The sequence below is a fragment of the Drosophila persimilis genome, unplaced genomic scaffold (assembly GCF_003286085.1).
Source record: "Drosophila persimilis strain 14011-0111.01,24,50 unplaced genomic scaffold, DperRS2 tig00000431-arrow-pilon, whole genome shotgun sequence".
NCBI lineage: Eukaryota > Metazoa > Arthropoda > Insecta > Diptera > Drosophilidae > Drosophila > Drosophila persimilis.
This window is the reverse complement of record NW_020825312.1, coordinates 3,420,902-3,442,125: the sequence shown is the minus strand read 5'-3', so window position 1 is coordinate 3,442,125 and position 21,224 is coordinate 3,420,902. Positions and strand designations below refer to the sequence as shown.

At 49.3% G+C, this 21,224-nt stretch overlaps 5 protein-coding genes across 8 annotated transcripts; 4 read left to right on the top strand and 1 right to left on the bottom strand.

Annotated features, from left to right (window-relative positions):
* Window positions 1-949: 949 nt before the first annotated feature.
* Window positions 950-1,935, top strand: LOC6596029 (peritrophin-44). The gene has a single exon (XM_026989837.1). It carries the CDS (start codon window positions 963-965, stop codon window positions 1,932-1,934), a length of 972 nt encoding a protein of 323 aa, XP_026845638.1. The 5' UTR covers window positions 950-962; the 3' UTR covers window position 1,935.
* Window positions 1,936-3,634: 1,699 nt separating this feature from the next.
* On the top strand, window positions 3,635-4,896 carry LOC6596030 (peritrophin-44). Its single transcript, XM_002020993.2, has 2 exons — window positions 3,635-3,672; window positions 3,863-4,896. The coding sequence occupies exons 1-2, from the start codon at window positions 3,666-3,668 to the stop codon at window positions 4,870-4,872; spliced, it is 1,017 nt and encodes a 338-aa protein (XP_002021029.1). The 5' UTR covers window positions 3,635-3,665; the 3' UTR covers window positions 4,873-4,896.
* A 303-nt stretch (window positions 4,897-5,199) lies between these two features.
* Window positions 5,200-9,220, top strand: LOC6596031 (possible lysine-specific histone demethylase 1). Its single transcript, XM_002020994.2, has 4 exons — window positions 5,200-5,476; window positions 5,547-7,192; window positions 7,265-7,803; window positions 7,860-9,220. The coding sequence occupies exons 2-4, from the start codon at window positions 5,604-5,606 to the stop codon at window positions 8,507-8,509; spliced, it is 2,778 nt and encodes a 925-aa protein (XP_002021030.1). The 5' UTR covers window positions 5,200-5,476; window positions 5,547-5,603; the 3' UTR covers window positions 8,510-9,220.
* A 946-nt stretch (window positions 9,221-10,166) lies between these two features.
* LOC6596032 lies at window positions 10,167-12,790 on the top strand. Its single transcript, XM_002020995.2, has 2 exons — window positions 10,167-11,139; window positions 11,205-12,790. The coding sequence occupies exons 1-2, from the start codon at window positions 10,351-10,353 to the stop codon at window positions 11,733-11,735; spliced, it is 1,320 nt and encodes a 439-aa protein (XP_002021031.1). The 5' UTR covers window positions 10,167-10,350; the 3' UTR covers window positions 11,736-12,790.
* An 82-nt stretch (window positions 12,791-12,872) lies between these two features.
* On the bottom strand, window positions 12,873-21,162 carry LOC6596033 (probable serine/threonine-protein kinase yakA). 4 transcript variants are annotated; one of them, XM_026989917.1, is made up of 11 exons: window positions 20,889-21,162; window positions 19,875-20,547; window positions 18,523-19,437; window positions 16,096-17,605; window positions 15,015-15,193; window positions 14,623-14,931; window positions 14,424-14,561; window positions 14,106-14,355; window positions 13,758-14,041; window positions 13,498-13,680; window positions 12,873-13,430 (listed from the first exon to the last, which is right to left on the bottom strand). In XM_026989917.1, the coding sequence occupies exons 2-11, from the start codon at window positions 20,490-20,492 to the stop codon at window positions 13,350-13,352; spliced, it is 4,467 nt and encodes a 1,488-aa protein (XP_026845718.1). In that variant the 5' UTR covers window positions 20,493-20,547; window positions 20,889-21,162; the 3' UTR covers window positions 12,873-13,349. The 4 variants fall into 4 exon arrangements, with proteins under 4 accessions (XP_026845718.1, XP_026845719.1, XP_002021032.2 ...); XM_026989918.1 differs by having other exon boundaries at window positions 21,060-21,162; XM_002020996.2 differs by lacking the exon at window positions 20,889-21,162 and having other exon boundaries at window positions 18,523-19,434; window positions 19,875-20,492.
* Between the last annotated feature and the right edge of the window lie 62 nt (window positions 21,163-21,224).

Below are 21,224 nucleotides of genomic sequence, written 5' to 3'. Positions count from 1 at the left end.
TCAATGGGCAATTATAGTAAAGTCAAAATTTGTATTCTATCGGCTGCGTGATTCAGCAATGGACCTCTATTCGAAACGCAATCATTTTTCAGCGTTGAATGAGTATGAAATATATTCTAGCTAATATTCAAATCTTATTATATTCAGAATTTAGTCAATGAACTGCTTGCAGAATTATTTCAAAGGAAAACGAATCAAGCCTTTAGGTTTCAGCGGCGACCTGCTTCAACCAGAGCTTCAGGTCTAGTGGATGCACTCCATGCAGGATAAGTTCTGGGGAAAGCGAACCGGCGCTGCACTGATTGACTTAAAATAAAAATAATAACCGACCAGATCTTTTTTGTCGTGCCTTTGTATTTAGAGATATATGTAGGTTTGAAAGCGTCATACCATCTACATATGTCATATACCCCATATTCGATTACATTTCAGAGGGTATTTTAATCATAGTTAGTAGCTTATCTTTCTTTTTATACCCTTTCAGAGAGTATAGCACTTGCAGCCAAACCATGCAGAAACCATGAGGTAGCAATATATTTACACGTATTCCCGAACACTAACAGCCACGACGACTTAGCCAGGAGCGGAGATTTTTTCAGCGTCGTCTTATGAGAAGTCAAGTATCCAATAAATTACAAATCTTCTCATAAATTGTCTGCGTTTTGTCGTTCTGCAGGGTGTTTAACTTCCAACAAAATCAAAAGCTAAATAGCTGCCAAAAATGATTACTGATCCTTCGATATGCGAGGCAATAAAGCCAACCGAAGTGCGAAATGTGTGACCTGTAATAGCCATTAGTTCGGCACCAGTCGCCCTGCCGAGCACATCATTCCACGACTACTTATACTGAAGATCGCTTACAATGAGAGGTTGGTACCGTCGCGACGGTAGATTTGCCAGAGTAATGTTTCTCCATGTTTTCCTTTGCAGCTTTCGGAGCACATCTTAACCTGGCAGTGGTGATGGGCCCGGCTCTGCTGATGGTCCTAGCCTGCCCCATGGCTGTTGCTCGAGAGGAGGACATTTGCAGGTTGTTCTCCAACAACACGGTAATCCGTGACCCCGACTCCTGCAGCCAGTACATCACCTGTATTGACTCTGTCAGCATTTACGGCTCCTGCAGCGGAACCACGCCGTTCTTCGACAAAGACACGGGGAAATGCGTAAAGAAACTGACGGACGACACGTCGTGTTATGTGTCCTGCGTGAATGCCACAAGCCAGTTCGTGGCTGACCCGAAATCCTGCTACGGATACTATTACTGCCTGGACCAGGAAACGCCCATGTTCGGCACCTGCCCGCAGGACACGCACTTCAATGCCACTACCCAGACCTGCACGCGGCTCTACGAGTCGGATTGCACCGCCAGCGACTTCGAGTACTGCAACATCGTAAAGAACAAAGTGAACTTCGACAACCTGCAGTCTTGCGCCAGCTACCACGTGTGCGAAAAGAACCTCTTGAAGACAAAGACCTGCTCGTCCCAGTACTACCAGGCCAGCACCGGCGTTTGCGTCGCCAAATCCCTGGTGGACTGTGTCGCCCATCCACTGCCCAGCAATGTGTGTGGCAAGGCAACGAAGCCGTATGAAAACAAGTTCGTCTCGGATGGAGCCACATGTCGGGGATACTTTTTCTGCGCCAAGCAGTCGAATGGCACCCCAGATCCCAATCCCACTTGGAACCAATGTCCCCAGGACACCTTCTTCGACGCCAGCACCGAGACCTGTCGCAGCCCTAATCTCGTGAAATGCACAGAGGATCGCTGTGACGGTCGTTCGCTTCCCTTCGTGATTAGCAGCACCAAGGGCTGTCGCAACTACCTACGTTGCATCGATGGAGTAGCTTTCGACGAGCAGTCATGTGGCAATCTATTCTTCGACGAGGCAAAGGGCGGCTGTGTCTCCAGCGTTGTATCCTACGCCATATGCTAGATGTTGCTATACAATAAACCGCAGAGATTTAATAGTGCTCATACATTTATTTTGTATAGTACTCGTAGAGGGTACATATATGGTCGGGGGGTGCTCATCCAGTTGTTATGGAAACGTTTTCAAGTTTTCGACCGGCTGCATCGCCAACGCCGGATGACAAGTAGACTTTTGAACAGTACTCTTAGCTGGAAATCGCTTAAAGGTGTTTATTTTTAATGAAATCTAAGACGTGCTGGTTAGGACTTTATGACTATGGCCATTGTTTCACTTTCGCTTTGGCCACCATAAAATATTATGGCGCTTTCGATTTCATGGCTATCAGTTGGGCCTTGTTTGGAAACTGTTTACGTTCTGATTACAGAAAACAAAAAAAAAACAAGGGGGAGCTTTGTGAGTTGCTGCTGCAGCCGCAACTCTACATTTCTACCCGGTACATAGTCAGTATGGCTACATTGAGCGACAAAGAGTGCGTGCGAGAGAGACAGAAAACGTGTCTGAACGTGTCGTCGGGCGCTGCGAGGCCACTGCCAATTGATTTGTTCCTTTTGGCCATAAAAATTATCCGGTCTTATCCAATCTGGTAGATATGGTCCTTCTCTATGATTGTAGGTCTCAAATTTCTTCGTATCTTCAAATTTTTGGATGCCACAGATTTTCGTCCTTTGCGGGGGTGGAAGGGGGTGGGGCGAAATTTTGAAATTCTCTTGTGCAGGTTCGATATCACAGGAGTGTGGATACCAAATTTGTTGCTGGAGCTCTTATAGTCTCTGAGATCTAGGCGCTCACTTTTAGCGACAGGCAAAGCTGACTGTGAAACGTGTGCGTTAGAGAGAGACAGAGCGAGAGAGAGTGAAATTTGTTCATCATTCTGGCTATAATAATATTACGATCTGGTTTAGATTCTGCAGTCTAGAAAATATAGTTACTTTCTGCGATTCTGGTTGGTTTGGTTTTCTCGTACAAAATTTCGTTGCTTTAGCTCCTATAGTCTCTAAGCGCTAGACGCTCATAGGGACGAACAGACGGACGGACGGATAGACATGGCTCAATCGATTCGGCTATTTATGCTGAGCAAGAATATATATACTTTATGGGGTCGGAAACGCTTCCTTCTAGACGTACACACATCCACTTTCACCACACATCTAATATACCCCTATACCCATTTATAGTAACGGGTATAACAAAAAACAATTAGGTGTTTTGCCTTATCAGGCAGTGGCAATACCCACAACACAATCACGATGTGACTACCGAACCGTGATTTATAAATATCAATTAATTAATAGCATATAAAATGGCATTTACGATCAGCAAACGGAGATCTCTGCAGAAACACCGCCAACGCACCATGCAGAACTACGAGTAGTGTCGCATCCAGGCTTTTTAATTAGTGAATTGTTAGTGTCTGCCTGCAGTGGAGCAAGGAGCATGGCCATAGGATCTACAATAAGTGGACGAATATATCAATGGCTTTGCGCTCTTTTGCAAGCATCGATAAGATTCGCACACCTGCTATTAATGGGGCAATAAAGTGTATAGGGTGTGGTGTATTTGGTATATGGTATCGGTATCAGTATCAATAGTCATGTTCCCTTCTTAAATAAAAACTTTTTCCATTCGGAAATCTCCATTTAGTTGGCAACAATTGCTACTAGAAGCCACATCAAATACTTCATATTTTTGTTTTCTTCTGGAAATTAAACGGAGTTTCCCAATAATTAGCACAGAATGCTATGTAAGTTTTTATCTGCTTGCAATCCCAAGGGTAGAAATAGACAACAAAACAAACAGAGATAGGGTGCCTTTCTATTGGGGACCTTGAATGCTAAAAATATACATACTTATATTGTATACTCAATATAAGGTCGGGGATGTATCCCTAATAAATGGATATTCATGAAATCAATCTTTCTTGTCTTTGGTAGCGAAAAACGCTTGTGGGGTGCTGTTTGGAGCCTGCCTGCTGATCTTCTGCCTGCCGGGCTTCTCGGAGGCCGTTGGCGATTACTCGGAGCTGTGCCGCCTGTTCAAGAATGGCACCAACATCCGGAAGCCCGGCACCTGCGACGAGTACATCCATTGCAGCGACGGCGAAGGCATAATGAAGTTCTGCGAGGGCACCACGCCCTACTACAACAGCATCAAACAGGAGTGTGTCAAGGAGCTCTCCAACAGTCACTTGTACTGTGGCAATCGGTGCGAGGGCCGGAACGGCACCTGGGTGTCCGATCCGACAAACTGCGAGCAGTACTTCTACTGTCGTGATGGCGTGCCGCTGGCAGGTGCCTGCCCCATTGGTCAGCATTTTAGCGAGTCGAGCCAGGCGTGCATGCACGGCGTGGACTCGCAGTGCGTGGACGTGGCGAACATATGCGAGATCCTGCCGGAGAATACCGCATTTCGGTACGAGGATGACTGCAGCTACTACTACGTGTGCAAAAACTCTAAGCAAACGCTGACTAAGTGCAAATCGACGCTCTACTTCAATGTGGAGACCGGCGACTGCGTGGCGCGCAATCTGGTAGCCTGTGATGCCCACTCCAAGGAGGGGGTATGCGCCGCCAGCAGCAAGGTCGTCTTCAAGTCGGATTCAGCCACATGTCGTGGATACTTTATCTGCAAGGCCTTCGGCACCGTGGCCGACCTGGATCCCTTGTGGAACCAGTGCCCGGAGGGCACCTTCTTCGACGAGGGGCGCCAGCTCTGCGGCAAAGCCACTGACGTGGTGTGCACCCACAACCGATGCGATGGCAGGGGCACCATGCTGGTCGTCAGCAGCAAAAACTACTGCCATAACTACATTCAGTGCGTCGATGGCCTGGAGGTGGCGGAGAGTACCTGCCACTTTGATCACTTCTTCGACGAGGTGATTCAGGCGTGCAGCAGCAAGATCATCTACGACAACTGCTGTGACGAGCAGCCCAATAGCAGTTAAGATCGGATCATAATTACAGAAAGATTAACCACTGATAAAAGAGGGGGCGTGTTTTTCCTGATTCGAGGCGTTCTGATATCAACGTTTGCAGTTCCCAATTTAAATAGCAGTTACACAAACAAACAGTCTGCCCAGTTTTTCGACTGTAGTGCGTTTCCATCGATAGGTATTATGTCGATAGGAGATTAGTGTGACCAATTGTATATTATGGGAAAAAGTCAAATAGAACGCGTATTTCGGCACATAAACAATTTTACAATTTGCAATAAAATAAAATGTCGAAAAAGCGATTGAAAACGTTAACGTAAAATCAAAAGCATTGTGTGTGTCAGGCTTGTGGGTTCCAGAACTAAGCTTCAAACCGTTTCTTGTCGATTATTTTCGCAACAAGTCGCGCCCAAAGGAACGGATCCGACCCCAACCGCCAGGCCATTCCATTCGCATCGTTCGCCGCAACCAAAACGTGTCGCAAAATCAAAGTTAACTGAAGTTAAGGATAATATTTGAGATGCATTGGACCCTGCCCAGCCTCTAGTCGCCCGATCCGGCTCAGTTGTGCGCGGGCCAGTGGCCCCCCAGCTTCTGACTCCCTGCCTCCTCCCTTGTAAGTTGTGTCCGTCTATGTATCCATCTTTTTCGCGGCCGCATTTCATTTTGTTTATGCTACGACACAGGGCGAAGAACACAGATTCCCCATCGCCGACTCCCAGAGGATTCGGAGGAGACCTGCGATGAAGACAACCCAGGCCATCGGCGGTAGCAACAGCGCCAGCGCCAAAGTGCCCATAGACTACGTGACTCTGATCAGCGACGACTCGGATGGTGAGCCATCCCCGAAGAGGACAGCCTCAGCACCTGCTCCTGGCAGCCAATCGAAGCAAAAAATCAACGACGATGACTCCAACGATGCCCTTGCAACCAGCACCAGTGCCAGTGGCAGTGCCAACGCCAACGCCAACGATGAACGTCGTACGAGTCGCCGCAACAAGCCCAAAGTGGACTACACAACAAACAAGCCCAGCACTAGTGGCGAGGCGGCAGGCAGTGAAAAGGGCAGCGCTGGACCCACGGCCAGCACCAGCAACCCGTCGGGGGAGAAGCGCGTCCAGGCCCAGGCACAGTCGGAGCCACGCTCCCGTAAATCGGAGACTACTGCTGCTGGGGCATCTGCGGGCGGGGGTTCGGCCAACTCGGGCACGCGCAGTGCCCCATCCACAAATGGAGAGTCGCGAAACCGGGATATGGGCACGCCCACAGTGCTGTCAGGGGAGGAGGGGGCTGTGTTTCAGTCCCGCTTGCCCTTTGGGAAGATGACCCCTAACGAGGAGGCCTGCTTTCCCGACATCAGCCGCTCGGGCATACTGGGACACCGCGTGTTCCTTAACATCCGCAACAACCTGCTCCACATGTGGGTGGAAAATCCTAAGCTGCAGCTGAGCTTCAGGAGCGCGCTAAAAGCACTGCCGCCGCCCTTCGACAGCGAACCGAACCTAGTGCGGCGCGTCCACTCGTTCCTGGAGCGACATGGGTTCATTAACTTTGGCATCTTCAAGCGCCTAGTGCCCATTCCGGCCAAGAAGCTGGGCAAGGTGATTGTCATCGGTGCGGGTATCTCCGGATTGGCCGTTGCCCAGCAGCTGCAACAGTTCGGGATGGACGTCATTGTGCTGGAGGCTCGGGATCGAGTGGGCGGACGCATTGCCACCTTCCGGAAGAACAGCTACATAGCGGACCTTGGGGCTATGGTGGTGACGGGCGTGTACGGCAATCCGATGACCATATTGAGCAAGCAGATCGGCATGGATCTGGTGCCCATACACCAGACATGTCCGCTCTACGGCCCGGACGGCAAGCCAGTGCCAAAGGAGAAGGACGACGTCATTGAGCTGGAGTTCAACCGACTGCTGGAGTCGGCCAGCTACCTGTCCCATCGCCTAGACTTCAATTATGCCGGAGACTGTCCTGTGTCGTTGGGCGATGCTCTGGAGTGGGTCATAAGCATGCAAGAGATGCAGGCCATGAACAAGCGGGCGCAACATATGCAGGATATTATTGCTGCCCAGAAGAAGATCATCGAGCACCGGAAGCGGATGAAGGCCGTCAAGCAGACCATCGACGCCCTCAGAGCCGAGCACATCTCCATGGTGAAGAAGCGCTGCCCAAAGGGCGTCGAGAGCGACACGAGCTACGCGAGACAGGAGTACAACATACGCCATACCCAGGTTAAGCTGGAAGACACGGTCAAGCAGTTCAAAGAACTCCACGACGAGAACAAACGGATGGTGTCCAAGCTCCACGAGCTGGAGCAAAACAAACCCAGGTAAGTGGCTAGATTCCGTCTTGATTCCTCCTGAGCTGCTTCCACGGGCTAATGCATCCGAATATTTTCCAGCGATGTGTACCTCAACACACGTGATCGCCTCATTCTAGACTGGCATTTTGCCAACCTGGAGTTCGCGAATGCCACGCGACTGAATAACCTGTCACTGAAGCACTGGGACCAGGACGACGACTTTGAGTTCATTGGCCACCACACGACCGTTCGGAATGGCTACTCTTGCGTGCCCGTGGCGCTCACCGAAAACCTAGACATTCGCGTCAACAGCGCCGTCAAGGAGATCAAGTACGGCCCCAATGGCATTGAGATTGTGGCTGAGAACATGAAGACCAGCAACTCTGTGATGACATACAAGGCTGACCTTGCTGTCTGCACACTGACTCTTGGGGTGCTGAAGGTAGCGGTGGCCGAGGAGGAATCCCAGCAGAAAAACACTGTTAAGTTTGACCCCCCTCTGCCGGACTGGAAGCGGCAGGCGATACGTCGCCTGGGATTCGGAAATCTGAACAAGGTGGTCCTCTGCTTCGATCGCATCTTCTGGGATCCCAATGCCAATCTCTTCGGCCATGTGGGCAGCACAACGGCTAGTCGCGGTAAGTGATTACCGGAATACCACAATCAGAAGTATTTGCTAATCGCTATGATTTAGGGGAAATGTTTCTCTTCTGGAGCATTAGCTCGTCCCCAGTGCTGCTGGCTCTAGTCGCCGGAATGGCCGCGAATATTGTGGAGAGTGTAACAGACGACGTCATCATCGGTCGTTGCATGTCAGTTCTGAAGAACATTTTCGGCAATACCTCTGTGCCCCAGCCAAAGGAGACGGTGGTCACGCGCTGGCGCAGCGATCCATGGGCTCGCGGCTCCTACAGCTACGTCTCCGTAGGGTCCTCTGGGAGTGATTACGACCTGTTGGCAGCACCCGTCATACCGCCGCCTGCCAGTGGGCAACGCTCGAGCAAGGACGCTGAGGGGCTTCCGCGGTTGTTCTTTGCCGGCGAGCACACGATACGGAACTATCCTGCCACAGTACACGGGGCCTACTTGAGCGGGCTGCGCGAAGCCGGCCGCATTGCTGACTACTATCTAGGGTATCCGGAAGGAACGCCGCCCAACATTGGCTACTCCGTCGCTGAGGCGGCCAATGCCGTGTGTGTGGGCAATGTTGTCAAGCTGCGCGACTTCTCGCCCAATCTCACCGATTCGCCAGCATCCAAAAAGTCCGAGGAGAACTCAAACTCAAACACTGCCGAGCCCGAGCCCGAGCCCGAGACCGAGCCCGAGCCCACGGAAGTGCCGTAGCTCACGAGCGTAGGAAGTAGTTTAAGTGTTTCAATTAGCGCAATAGCATCATCAAATAAGCCATTTAGTTAAGGAAGTGTTGTAATCTTGAATCTGTAACAGTTTTAGTGTTTGTATTATAGAATCGGCTTGGCTATATGATAGGAAGAGTTTCAGGATAAGTTAGACCTACGTAAATACCTAAGACTATTCCAGATAATTTGGATAATGCTAGAGACCATTCAACCAATTATTTTATTTAGCAATTAAGCAACAAAAGAAGCAATATCACCGAACATAGAAAAATATCTTTCACTTGCATCAGTCCGAACAGAACTGCTCTGCTTTCCATCTATCCTAATTCTGTATGTCCTTTCACAGAACCGGTTGATGGGCAAAAATAGTCGTTCATACTTATATGTTTAAGCGGATCAATCGAAGGCGCCCAGTTTGTGGGACAGCTGGAATACCTCATTTAAGACAAATCTACTTCGAGATTCTGAGTGTTTTTACATTGTGGAAATCTGGTTCCCATCGATCTATCAGTGGAGTATCGTATCCCCATCTAACTAGAACTCTTATTCCTATGATAATTTCGTATCCTTGTAGGTATATGCATGTATGTACATATGTAATAACAACATATTTAAGGCACAAATTAGTATAGCTACCACACTGTCTACGGTTTTAACTGATCGAAACATATTTTAAAATAAATACAAATACAAAAATTGAAATCAAACAAATAGGGGGTAAAATATGGAGAATGTACATTTTTGTTGTTATGTATACTTTTTTTTTATAAATAAATATTTAACGATACAGATGTGAAATGTAAAATGTAAAAACTATACACACGGCTACCTAATTAATTCATTAGGTACTTCCTTCCGTTTGTGGCATACACTTACAGGAATCGAGCATACCCAGCCAGTGGGCGGTATCAGAAAGCGAAACTATATTTTGGGTCTCTCGGGCAGTTGGGCAACACGCATTGCTTTCGTAATTGTGTCGTAGGTTCAACGACCTCCGGTGCGCCACCGTACCTATTCAATGGCAATGAAAGCTAAACCTTTAACCAAGCGAAAGCTTTCGCTTCCTATCTATCTCCCTCTCAAGCTAAAGCCTCGAGTCGGTCGCGGGAGGGAGTCCGTCCCTCTCAGCTCCGATCGTACATTTGGCGAGCTATTCGGAGAAGAGAGTGCACATTCGTGTGTCAAGTTCATCGCCCGATTGCTTAGAAACCTACCTGGTCATAGTAATGCTTCCCCCCAGAAATTGGTATGACGAGCGTTCAAGTTTTTGCTATTTTTTTTCTTTTTTTTTTATGGAATGCTCTTCTAACTCGTTGAGTGTGTGTACGAGTGTATGTGAGTGCACATGCATACAGGCCGTTGGAAGTGACCTTGAGCCAGGGCAACGACACATCACCCGAAACTAATACTAACTGAGGACCAACTGAGGCGGAAACTCGGAGTGTGAGGCGCCTTCAGGTAGGACCCGAGTGCCCATCATAGCAGATATATAAACGATAATCACGTGAGCTGGCAGGGCGGGGAGTCCCCGCGCACCGCGAACTGCTACAATGCTTTCAGATCATAAGAATTTTGTTTGGATTGATGGCTCGGAGAGGCTGAAATCCTGAGCGCCGCTACAGGATCGCCATCCCCTCCGACTTCACACGGCGATACGACCGACTCTCCCGCACCACCCACGATGCAGCAGGTAACTATCACCGAGAGCTTTTCCCACAGAGCCAGCCAACTATAAAACCCGGAACGAGAGCTGCAACAGGGCCAGTCGGAAAGATAGATTCATTCGGCGGTGACGAAGAAGCTTCAGAGTCTAACAGAAACAAAAGCATGACTGAGAGTGATAGTGAGCTGTCAAGCGCTGTGAGCAATGCTCTTTTGGCCCTATATCAACGCCAAGATGTGTCGCTAGTCGCGCAGCCAATAGCGGGCGTCGGAGAGAATGCCTACGGACAGGTCCTGCTCGTGAGTTGGCCAACAGAGTCCAAGGCGAAGAGGGTAGTGGTCAAAATGGCGCCCAAGAACGAGGCAAGACGACAACACATGCACGTAGTCGACTATTACGCCCGAGAAGTGTTCATGTACCAGAACGTGTTCCACACATACCGCGAATTGGCGGACGACCATAGTGCCTTCACAGTGGCACCTGAATTGCTGGCATCCGGATTGCAGGCGCCCGACGAGTTCCTGATCTTCGAGGACCTGTCCCAAAACGGTTTTCAGACAAACCCACGCAGCTCCATGCCCACCTACGACATTGTGGTGTCCACCCTCAAGGCGGTGGCCGAGCTGCATGCGTGCTCCTTTATCCTACAGCAACGCAATCAGGTAAAGTTCAGCGAACTGGTGGATCATGTGCGGCAGGACAACCTATTCACGGCGAACATTGAGACGGTGACGATCGAATTTGGCAAGGCAATGCTGAGGCGCACTCGACTCATGCTGGAGCAGGACGAAGCGCGGGACGACGACACAACGCCTATGATGGAGGTGCTGGAACGCTGTGAGAGGAATCTAAAGGCCTTAACACTCTACTGTGTGGACGGCGCATCGCAGTCGCCTCACGCGGTCATCTGTCATGGCGACTTCTGGAACAACAATATTCTGTATAGGCACGAGGTTAGCGCGCAATTTTCGATCTCAGTCGTAAGCCGAGTCTATAAGTAGTCCCATCTTCTCCACAGACTCACTCTGATCTGGCGGTTGAAGCCAAGCTGATCGATTTCCAAATGTCTCGTTTTGCCCCACCTGTTCTAGACCTTGTTCACTACCTATTCGCCTGCACAGAGAAGCAGCTGAGGGATGAGCACCTACCAGCCTTTCTGAACATTTACTACGACACGTTGAGCCGGAAACTGGGCTCCTGCGATCTGAATGCAGACGATATCTATCCGCGCACCGTCTTCGACCGCCAATTGCAGCTCTTTGGTGTATTTGGCCTGATAATGGCCGCGTTTTCCTTGCCCTTCTTCATATCCAATGCCAACGAAGTGGTCAACATTGATGAAGTCTCCGAGGCCATTCAGGATCTGTCTGCATCGGCCACCGACGCCCCCAAGTGCCGCGAACTAGTGGAAGAGTTTGACATGCTCAACGAACGCACATTGCCAATTTTCAAGAGGCGTATGACCGATGTCGTCCGGGATCTGCTAAAGTACGACATGACCCAACCGCTTTATCAATTCGATTCGACTCGTGATGATGATATCTGTTAACAGTATTAGGTATTATTGTGTGTGTGTATATATGTATGTATGTATGCTCTTAAATAAACAATTACATATGTTATTATATAGACTTTCACATGGATTAGTTCTTAGACCGAATTGTGAATCATGATCTGTGACTATACGCGATTTGAGATTCTGTCAAATGTCAGATGGAGGAGGGGTTACATTTACAGCTGGCTTAAGGTTTAACAGCTACGTATTACGTGACCCACAATACCACATGCTAATGTGTATGTACGTATAAATGATATTACTCTGGGTTTTATTCAGGGCAGGGTTAAAGAGTCTTAATAAATAAGAACAAGTTCAAGAACAAATACAAAAATGCACTAACAAAACGGATGACAACTAAATTATCTGCACGGCTGCATGGCTTTTCTGTGCTATATGCATTGTATAGCTAATACAAAAAGGATATACATACTAAACATACTCTACTCGTATTTACATAATCTTATAATGAAATTAAAAAGGAAAGGAAAGGGGTTTGTTTCAACTGGTTCGTTGGACATTCGTTACATGCGTAGCATCCATCATAACATCCATAAGTTGGAGGAAAAATAATAAGCATAGCTCGCAAACGACGGTCAACACTTTTTCCCTTTGCTGTCTCGTCACTGACAAAACCGAAAAAGACCACGAAGACACGGTCTCTCACTGAGCAGAACACTTTTGTCTCTTCGCTTGTGTTATGTGTTTCGGGTTTTCGGGTGAGCCCGACACACGATCGTGTCTCACAATAACAACTTAGAGAGACACTTTGGTCAAGCGCTCACAGCAAAAGTGTCTTTAGATGAGCAGAACCAACAAAAGTGTCTGAGTAAAGTGTTTTTAGTTTTTTTCGTGTATATGTTTAATTATTCATGTTTTCCGCATCTTTTGGGCTATTGTATTGTAATATGTATATTTCTTTGCAAAATTGGCAAACGAACATTTTCGTTTTGCTTTTCACGATTCATTTTAAGCTCCAATAGTCAAACCGTATAGAATTCACAAAAATTGATAGTTGCCATAAGCTTCACACGTACAAGCACGCATACATACGCAAAAGACACTTTGTTCGTTTGCTCGCGGCAAGATGCTCAGTAAAGAACAGGAACAAAAGAGAAGTGAAAAAATCGGTCTTTGCTTGAGCGAAGAGCGAGTTGAGCAAAAACAGATTTGATCGGGTCTTTTCAGTGCATTTTCTCAATGTGTCCGTCAATGAGAGGTTTTTATCAGACACGCCGAAAGTGTCCACAGTTATTTGCGAGCTATGATATTAAGTAAAAAGTTGTAGCTCAATTACTGAGAGGGTGTTTACCTAAGGTGGCTTTTGATATTCGTATGTAAATTAGTAATCGTGGATCTATGGATCTATAGCTAAATGTAGCTACATTTTGAATGCTTATTCTATAAAAATAAAAAAAAAATTTAAATTATCCGTAATTATAAGGCCTACAGTTACTGCCAATCGTCAAGTTAAACCAGGTTCTACTCGTATGCTATGATCTACTCTCTAATCAAACTAACAACTCATTGAGTTTATTGCAGCGACGAATGTCCAGCACTCAGATATGCAGCCAAGACCTTGGACTGTAATGTAATGGCCTGCCTACTCTACTGCATTGACTCCCGGAAGCGGTTCTGTCGCTCCAGGCTCTCCACCTCCGCCCAGCAGTTGCGCATGTTGCGGAACAGCTGCAATGAAGAAAAGGATCAATTAAATAGGATTGTTAGCATAGCATTGTTCTGCAATCGGACATGCCTCATCGATCCAATTATGCGCAGCCAGCAGATCGTTTAATATTTCGGTGGAGGTCTTCCCAGGAAATTGTTGCTGCTGCTCCGTGACACGCTGCGAGCAGTTGATAAACAGATTAAACTTCTCGTGCGCAATCTTGTGGAAGAGATCCGCACGCGCGGCACAAATGCGACAAAGAACAATGTCCTATACGAGAAGAGAGGGAGAGATATAGCCAGAGGTCACTCACGCCACTGGATAACAGCGACTGGGGGCATTCTTACCTTCTCGTAGGCAATACGAGGATCGACAGGGATGGTTTGCATGGTGTTGGGATTGTAGGGCTCCCCGAATAGAAGGAAGCGCACTGCGATGCCCGGCTGTCGGCAGCCGGCGCAGTTTTTCTGAGTCAGATTGTTTTGCTCCCACTCGGAAAAGACGTGGCACTTGGGCCAGGTCTCAATGGACAGGATGGTGCTACGTGTCCATGGCGTGATGGCCAGCAGCTTATGTTTGCAATTCTCCATGATGGTATCCACAACACGCACGCTGCCCAGGAAGTAGTCGTCTGCAAGAAATGAGATAATAAAATTCAGTATCAACGCCAAACAAGAGCCACATCCACGTCTTACCCTTTTCCCGTGTGATTTCTGAGAAGAAACTCGGATCGAGCGCCTGTGAGATCATGGTCTGAATGTAGATCTCAAAGTTATCCCTGTACGACAAATAATCCTCCATAATCTTCTCGATAAACTGCTCGGTGTCGTCGGCCAGCAGCTCGGATCGCATGAACTCCACAATCGTCTCTGTGTGGGAATGTACCTGCATGCGCACTGGTGCTTTGAGGTAGAGTTTTTTTGTTTCGAGATTCCATGAGGCATACTAGTTGCAAGTTCAAACAAAGTTAAGTCACGTTATAAAAAGAATCCAGAATGTGACCTTAACCTTACCTTCGACATGTTGCGATAGAAGGTCTTTCCGTTCTGGCGGAAGGGCTCATATTTTTGCAATATGCACTTGGAGTCCACCTGCCAAATGGTGGGCCAGTCGTTCACAAGATCCGAACGCAGCACGATAAAATCGCCCGTCTATAAAATAAAAGAAGATAAATGAAGAGTCCCCTGTCTCATGGCTGGGAGTGCAACCTACTTTAAAGTTCTCCGCTGTGGCTGCCGTACCCGCTGCAGCACTGCCATAGCCCACGTCTCCCACTCCGGACATATCCTGCTGTGGATTGTAGCCATCACCAGCGGCTGGCATTTGCTGCACCTGCTGCTGCTGCTGGGACACCTGTTGCATCTGCTGCAGTTGTTGGTTGTGCTGCTGCTGTTGCTGCTGATGTTGTTGCTGGTGTTGTGGCTGCATCTGGGATGGATTCTCATAGGTGTTCTTGCGAGGCGTCCCTTTGGAGCGTCGCGCTATCTTGCGCTTCCCATAGCCCTTGCCGGCGTCATCGCTCTGCGTACATAGTGGATGGATGGGTGGGTGGGTTACAAGCGGTGACGAGGCGAACACTAACGGACCACACAAATAACACTTACATCATCCTCTTGTGGAGTCCAGACAGGATCCGTGTCCGAGTCGGTGAACTCGGCCTCCGGCTCGCCCACGGCACTGTTCTCCCCTGCGGCGGCAGTGGAATTCAACAGAAGAGCGTGCATAGTGCTTTGCTTAGCCTTGCGGGAGCATTGCTCGCGACGCGCAGGCACATTCAAGGGGTCTGTGAAGAGCACAAAAGTTCGGTTAGCAACATTGATCAGGGAAAGAGGAGTGACGCCTTTCGGGGGCGAGTGCATCCACAACACGAACGGAACGACAACAACAACAACCACAACAACGACGACGACAACACCACAGTTATCCCAACAGCCCAAAAGAGCAGTCGCCGGCGCACCTATACCTTTGCACCTCGCACCTTGCACCTTGCACCTTGCACCAGCACCTGCACCTGAATAGAGGACAGCACTCGACCTATGCTCTCTCCCGATCTCTGCCTGATCTTTTGTGCAATCGGTCGGTGGTCGTGGGCTTACAATGTAAATAATAAAAATACACAGTTTATTTGGGTTTTTGTAAATTAATAATATTTGTTCATCTCGATTTCATCTCAAAAATACTTGTTTACTTTTGTTCATGCGATTCTCCTTTCTTTTGTTTTTTTTCTTTCTTTTTCTTTTAACAATTTAAAAGTGCTTATTCCTTTTTTTTGTTCTTTTACTTTTTTGTTTTTATGTTTTTTTTTTACATATACACAGCGTCCATGTCCTTTGTTCACGTCTGGATCCCTATCGCCAGTCATCTGTCGTCGGTTGTTGTTGTTGTCGTGTTGTCTATTGTCGTGTCGTGTGGTGCGGTGCGGTGTTCGGTGCTGCGGCTAGTGCTGCCATGGCCACAGCAGATTGATAAAATGATGAGGATTCGGCGCTGGTGCGGCGGCGGCAGCGGCAGCGACGGCTGCGGCGGTGGACGCCGGCGTTGGAGATGTCGCGATGGATGCCGCGCTCGCGTTGGCGTTGGCTGACGTGTTGTGGTGGTGGTTGTTGTTGTTGTAGTTGTTGCATGGCGTGGAATTAGCGATAGTGGAGTGCTTATTGGAACTATGCTGTTGGTCAAGTAACATACCTTGACTGCCGCCAACGACTACGCCGACCCCAGCGCCCGCTCCCAACTGGGCGCAATGCTGCTGCACGAAATGCTGTGTACCCATCGACTGCTGCTGTTGCTGCTGTTGTTGCTGCTGCTGCTGGGCGTATGGCCGGAAGGAGGTCTGATCGGCAGGCTGCTGAATGACGGAGGAGGGCGTGGACTCGGCAGCTGCTGCCGCAGCCACCATTTGTGCATGCGGCCGCTTCTTGGGCAGTATTTGGGTCTGGGAGAGTATTTTGATGCGATGCCCGTCGTCGCCGACTAGTCCGGCGAGTCCTTCCTGTCCTGTCTGGTTGTCTCCAGGACCACCAGCCCCAACCGCTGTCTGCGACGTAGAAGCCTCTTCGCTGCCGCCCCCTGGGCCGCCCTTGCCCTTACGCTTATACGGCGCTCGCGGATAATTCAGCTTGCGCGATGGCTTCACCACCGGTGGCGGGTCGTCGTCCCGTTCGCCCTGCAAGAACTTCAGATAGCTGTCCATAAACTGCGTCTTCTTCTCGCCAATCAGCGTGCCCACGCTGACCGGCTTCGGGAGCGATTGAACTGGTCTATACGGCACCGAGGCGCCGTGGCCCGTGACGGGTGGGCTGGAGGTCGGGCCGCCCGATGGGTGGTGGCCATGCCCATTCGACGGGCAGGGTGTCGGCTCTGGCGATGGGGTCTTGTTGGGATTGCGTATGCCAAAGTTGGTGTTGTTCGTGGATGAGTTGGTGCCGCGGCCATTGCTGGACGACGAGTTGGCGTATCCCTGCTTGGGGGCACTGCTGGCGTCTGCGAGGAAGTCCAGCTCCTCCTCAATGTTCGGCACGATCACCTTATTGCTTGCGTCCGCAACAGCCGCCGCAGCGGCTGCCGCAGCATCGTCCTCCTGCTGGGCAGCCTCGATCTTCTCCTGCTGCTGCTGGTTCTGGTGCTGTTGCTGCTGCTGCTGCTGTTGCTGCTGCTGCGTGTAGGCCTGTTGGTGCTGCTGCTGTTGCGTATATGCTTGCTGCTGCTGCTGCTGTTGTTGCTGCTGTTGCTGTTGCTGCTGCTGCTGCATGCACGCCGTGTACTGCGAGGCAATGGGCTGGGGGAAGGCTGGATAATATTGCGCCAGCTGGGTGAGATGTGATTGTGCCTGCGAGGACTGCAGATGGGCCGGCTGCGGCAGGTGTTGCTGCTGCTGCTGGCTTTGGTGCTGCTGTTGCTGCTGCTGCGTCTGCTGGGGATATGTGGGTATGTTGATGGTGGCCGCCGGCGACACAGAGGCCGCATTGTTCTCCGTCTTAAGCGGTGCATTCCACTTGTTGAATTCGTAGTACGTGTTCTGCTGTTGCTGCTGTTGTTGCTGCTGGCTGTGCTGCTGCTGCTGCTGCTGGAGCTGATGGTGCTGCGGCTCCTGGGGACTGCGCACGTTGCTGTAGTCGCTGCTGGTCGCTATCAGCGTTTTCTTCGGCTGGCGCTTGCGCGGCGTCTTCGCGGGCTTCGGCGGCGGCTTGACCTCTTCCTGCAATTGAGCGAAAGAAATACCTTCGATTAGGATCCTGTGGCTTTTGTGGCTTAAAAGGCTATCAGAGACGAGGCTACCAAAACATTGGACATGGCTTAGGGACAGCATTAAACATTTATACTCTCGACGATCAGAGATCGGTCTTCCCACATGCGGATCTCTACCGGGATCCAGATCCACCGCACTGAAGAGAGCGCACCGTACCGTACCGTACCACATTCATTACATTACAGCATAACGTCACAGTTTCAGATCGGCCACACGGCAGCAACACAACACAACACAACGCAACACAACACAACACAAAAAGATGAACAGTTGGCAAAAGAAGGAAGCAGTTAAAGATTAAACAGAACACCACCCCAAAAAAGAAAGTAACCAAACTAAAGCGTGTGGAAAGGGGGATAGAAATATGTTCTCTTCCACCAGCAAAGGACAAGCGCGTGTTAAAAAATAAAGCATCGTTATTAGCCGGGAGGCCCAGAAGCCCCCAGAAGATAGCACTTTTCAAAAGAAAAGAAATAGTTATTTCTATTAATTTAATTTCAGCGATTGGCAGGGAGAAGTCCAACAACAACAACAACAATAAAGAAACCTTTATCAGCGGATTTCGAGCATTCATTTTTTACATCATGCACGCGAAATGTATGTTGTTGTAACTCGAAATTGTAAGGCATTGCTTTATGTCCTTTTGATTTAAAGCCCCATTTGAAGGCGTGTGCTCGTAAGAGTTCTGGGGCTCCAAGGGAAAGATTCAAAATGAAAAACAGTTAACAGAAAGCGCAACAAAAAAGCAATACAAAAAAAAAGCAACAAATAATATTGAAACAAATGACATACAAAACGAACAAAATAAAACGGAAATTAAAAAAAAAAATAGATTCGGAAATAAATAGAAATAAGAAGATACAAACCTTTGGCACTACTTGAATCTGTGACGCTATGTTGCCGCTCGCTGGCGACATTATCATGTTGGCCACCACATGTTGGCGCCGGCCAGGGGCCTGCTCGTGCAGCAGGTGCTCCCCATCGACCACGCCGGACGGATAGAAGGTTTGCTTAATCTCCAGGCCTGGCGGCAAATTGAACACCAGGTTCTCGCCGGCATCGCCTCCCGCTGTTGCCGCCGCAGCCTCACTGGCATAGTCTAAGTGCTGCTGCTCCTGTTTCACTTGCAGCTGCAGCACATTTTTAATGTCCTCCTGGCCGCCTGTTCCCTCTTCCAACTTCTCCCAGCAGAGGCTCTGCTCCTGCTGCTGTTGCTGCTGCAGCGTACTTTGTATCACAGATGAATAGGCCACCGTTGTGGGCGTCGCCGGTGGCGCAGACGAACCAGCGCCTGGCACATTCACCACCGATCGTCGCTGCACTAGAGGCGCTGTCTTGTAAACAATCACTTGAGCCTGCGGCGTGCTGACCACGTCCACGGCGTTTAAATTCGTGATGGGGGATCCGTCCGCCGAGCTCTGAGCTGGACTGGCATACTGTGCTGGATAGGATCCCCCCGAACTGGCGGCCCCTACTGGCACAGCCACTGGCACTGGACTAGCACTCTGCTGCTGCTGCTGTTGCTGTTGCTCCATGTGGATATGTTGGGCCTCCTTACGCGTCAGCTTCACCTTTTGTCCATCCAGCGTGTAGTAGGTTTCTGTCTGTTCGATATCTTGCTGGAGATGGTGATGATGCTGCTGTTGCTGCTGCTGCTGGTGATGCTGCTGCTGTTGCTGCTGCTGATGCTGCTGTTGTTGCAGCTGCGTCAGGTATATTAAATCGTTGTAGGCCTTTATTTGCGCCTTGGCTTGTTGTTGGCTGTTTTCTTGCTTAATCTGCTAGACACGCAGACGAGGACGGGGCACATAGATTGAATCGAAATCGGAATCGGAAAGTTTTGGTTTGGTTTTGATTTTAGAAACACATGTGTTCATGGTTGGATTGGATATGGCAAAAAGGTCTAGTCTAAGCTTAAATGGCAGGGGTGGGGGTAGAGTTAGGTGGTTAGTAGAGCAGAATGACAAATAATGCGATAGGCGGAACTTCAGGCGGGATTGAGAGATTCTGATTCAAAGATTCCGCTTCCGCTGAAGTCCCTGCCCCACACCTAGAGGAGCGATTGATTAGGTAAAGAATAGGGGGGGGGGAGGGGGGCCGGGGCGGCTCTTGGCGGGCATGTTGCATATATGTATTTTATGGTATGGTATGGTATGGTATGGTATCGTATGTCAGTGAGAGATCAGTAAGCCAGAGTAATGCAGAGGATCCTACTCACCACTTTGTCGGCCACCAGGTTCAGCTGCTGCTGCTGCTGTTGCTGGGCCGCCTGCTGCTGTTGTTGCTGCTGCTGTTGCTGCGCCTGCTGCTGCTGCATGGCAAGGAACGTGTTCGATATCATGTTGGGCGTGTTCCAGGTCAGCGACGTTGAGGTCAGGGCCACGGTCGTCGGCGATGGCGAGGCGCCGCTGGACGACGAGTTCTCGCCGTAATAGTTTGAGGCAGCATTGTTTACCACGGCTGCTGCTGCTGCCGCGGAGACGGCCGCCTGATTTTGAAATGTGCTTAACTGCTTGTCCAGCGAGCTGGGGAGCTGCAGCTGGCGGTGTGGCGTGTTTGCCGCCGAGGAGGCATAGTGGGCGGGCTTCGGCTGTACACTGGCCGCGGCCGCATGGTGATAGATCTGCTGGAATACTGGATTGTAGCTGCCGATCGGTGATGGTGGCACAAAGCTCCCCCCACTGGCCGCAGCGGCATTGAAGCTAGCAATGCTCGCCGCGGTTATTGTCGCCAAATGCGGGTGTTGGAAGTCCTCGGCCGTCCCGCCCGTGCTGCCAGCACTCGCCGGCACGATGCGGTTGTACGCATATGACCAGGGGCTGGAATTGGGATCCATGTGAAGGTAATGGCTGTTCTGCTGCTTCTACTTCTACTAATGCTGGTAGTAGTAACTAAAAAAAAAAAGTTGAGATTTGTTTGTTAGTGAATTCACTGTATCATCTTCGCACGAAGGGGGAGGGGGTAAGTGCTTCTCGGGCAGGTGGAAAAACTCTATTTGTTCTATTCGCGGGACTCTACTGCCCATCCACCACGCTGTTTCGATCAAAATATACACACAAGTGTACATGTGTATGTACACAGGCTACACTTGTATGTATGTATGTGCCCGAAGGGAACTTCTTTTGGCGTCGTCTGTATTTTGTGCATTTTTTGCTCACACATAAATTATGCCGCGTAAGACTGTGTACGGATAGCAAGGGCCAAACATTGTCTCGTTTCATTGGGAACGCACATTTTTACTTGTTCAGGAGCGCAGATTCATTGAAAAAATATTCCTCTTTCCAGAATTGCTCGAATTTTTAGCACTTTGAATGTTGTACATATGTATCTATACATACACACATGCATGTGTATATGCATGCGTGTGCCTGCGTTGTTGAGATTGAAAGATAGCCACACTAACTTGTCGTTGTTGTTACAAAATCGGGAGGCGCGAACTGCGTCGGGCCAACATTCTTTTTATATTTAATTATGCACTGCTTAATGCACAAGCTAATTTTGAGTTCAATTTCAAACTAAACTTTTTTCAATTTTGATGCATAACTTTTTTGTGGACAATCTCCAAAAT

Coding starts and splice junctions, on each gene's coding strand:
- LOC6596029 (XM_026989837.1), top strand. CDS start 963: ATGGGCCCGGCTCTGCTGATGGTCCTAGCCTGCCCCATGGCTGTTGCT.
- LOC6596031 (XM_002020994.2), top strand. CDS start 5,604: ATGAAGACAACCCAGGCCATCGGCGGTAGCAACAGCGCCAGCGCCAAA. Junction 7,193..7,264: donor CTGGAGCAAAACAAACCCAG/GTAAGTGGCTAG, acceptor AATATTTTCCAG/CGATGTGTACCTCAACACAC. Junction 7,804..7,859: donor CAGCACAACGGCTAGTCGCG/GTAAGTGATTAC, acceptor GCTATGATTTAG/GGGAAATGTTTCTCTTCTGG.
- LOC6596032 (XM_002020995.2), top strand. CDS start 10,351: ATGACTGAGAGTGATAGTGAGCTGTCAAGCGCTGTGAGCAATGCTCTT. Junction 11,140..11,204: donor ATATTCTGTATAGGCACGAG/GTTAGCGCGCAA, acceptor TCTTCTCCACAG/ACTCACTCTGATCTGGCGGT.
- LOC6596033 (XM_026989917.1), bottom strand. CDS start 20,492: ATGGATCCCAATTCCAGCCCCTGGTCATATGCGTACAACCGCATCGTG. Junction 17,606..18,522: donor AGATTCAAGTAGTGCCAAAG/GTTTGTATCTTC, acceptor GCTCAATTGCAG/GAAGAGGTCAAGCCGCCGCC. Junction 14,356..14,423: donor TCTATCGCAACATGTCGAAG/GTAAGGTTAAGG, acceptor ACTTGCAACTAG/TATGCCTCATGGAATCTCGA.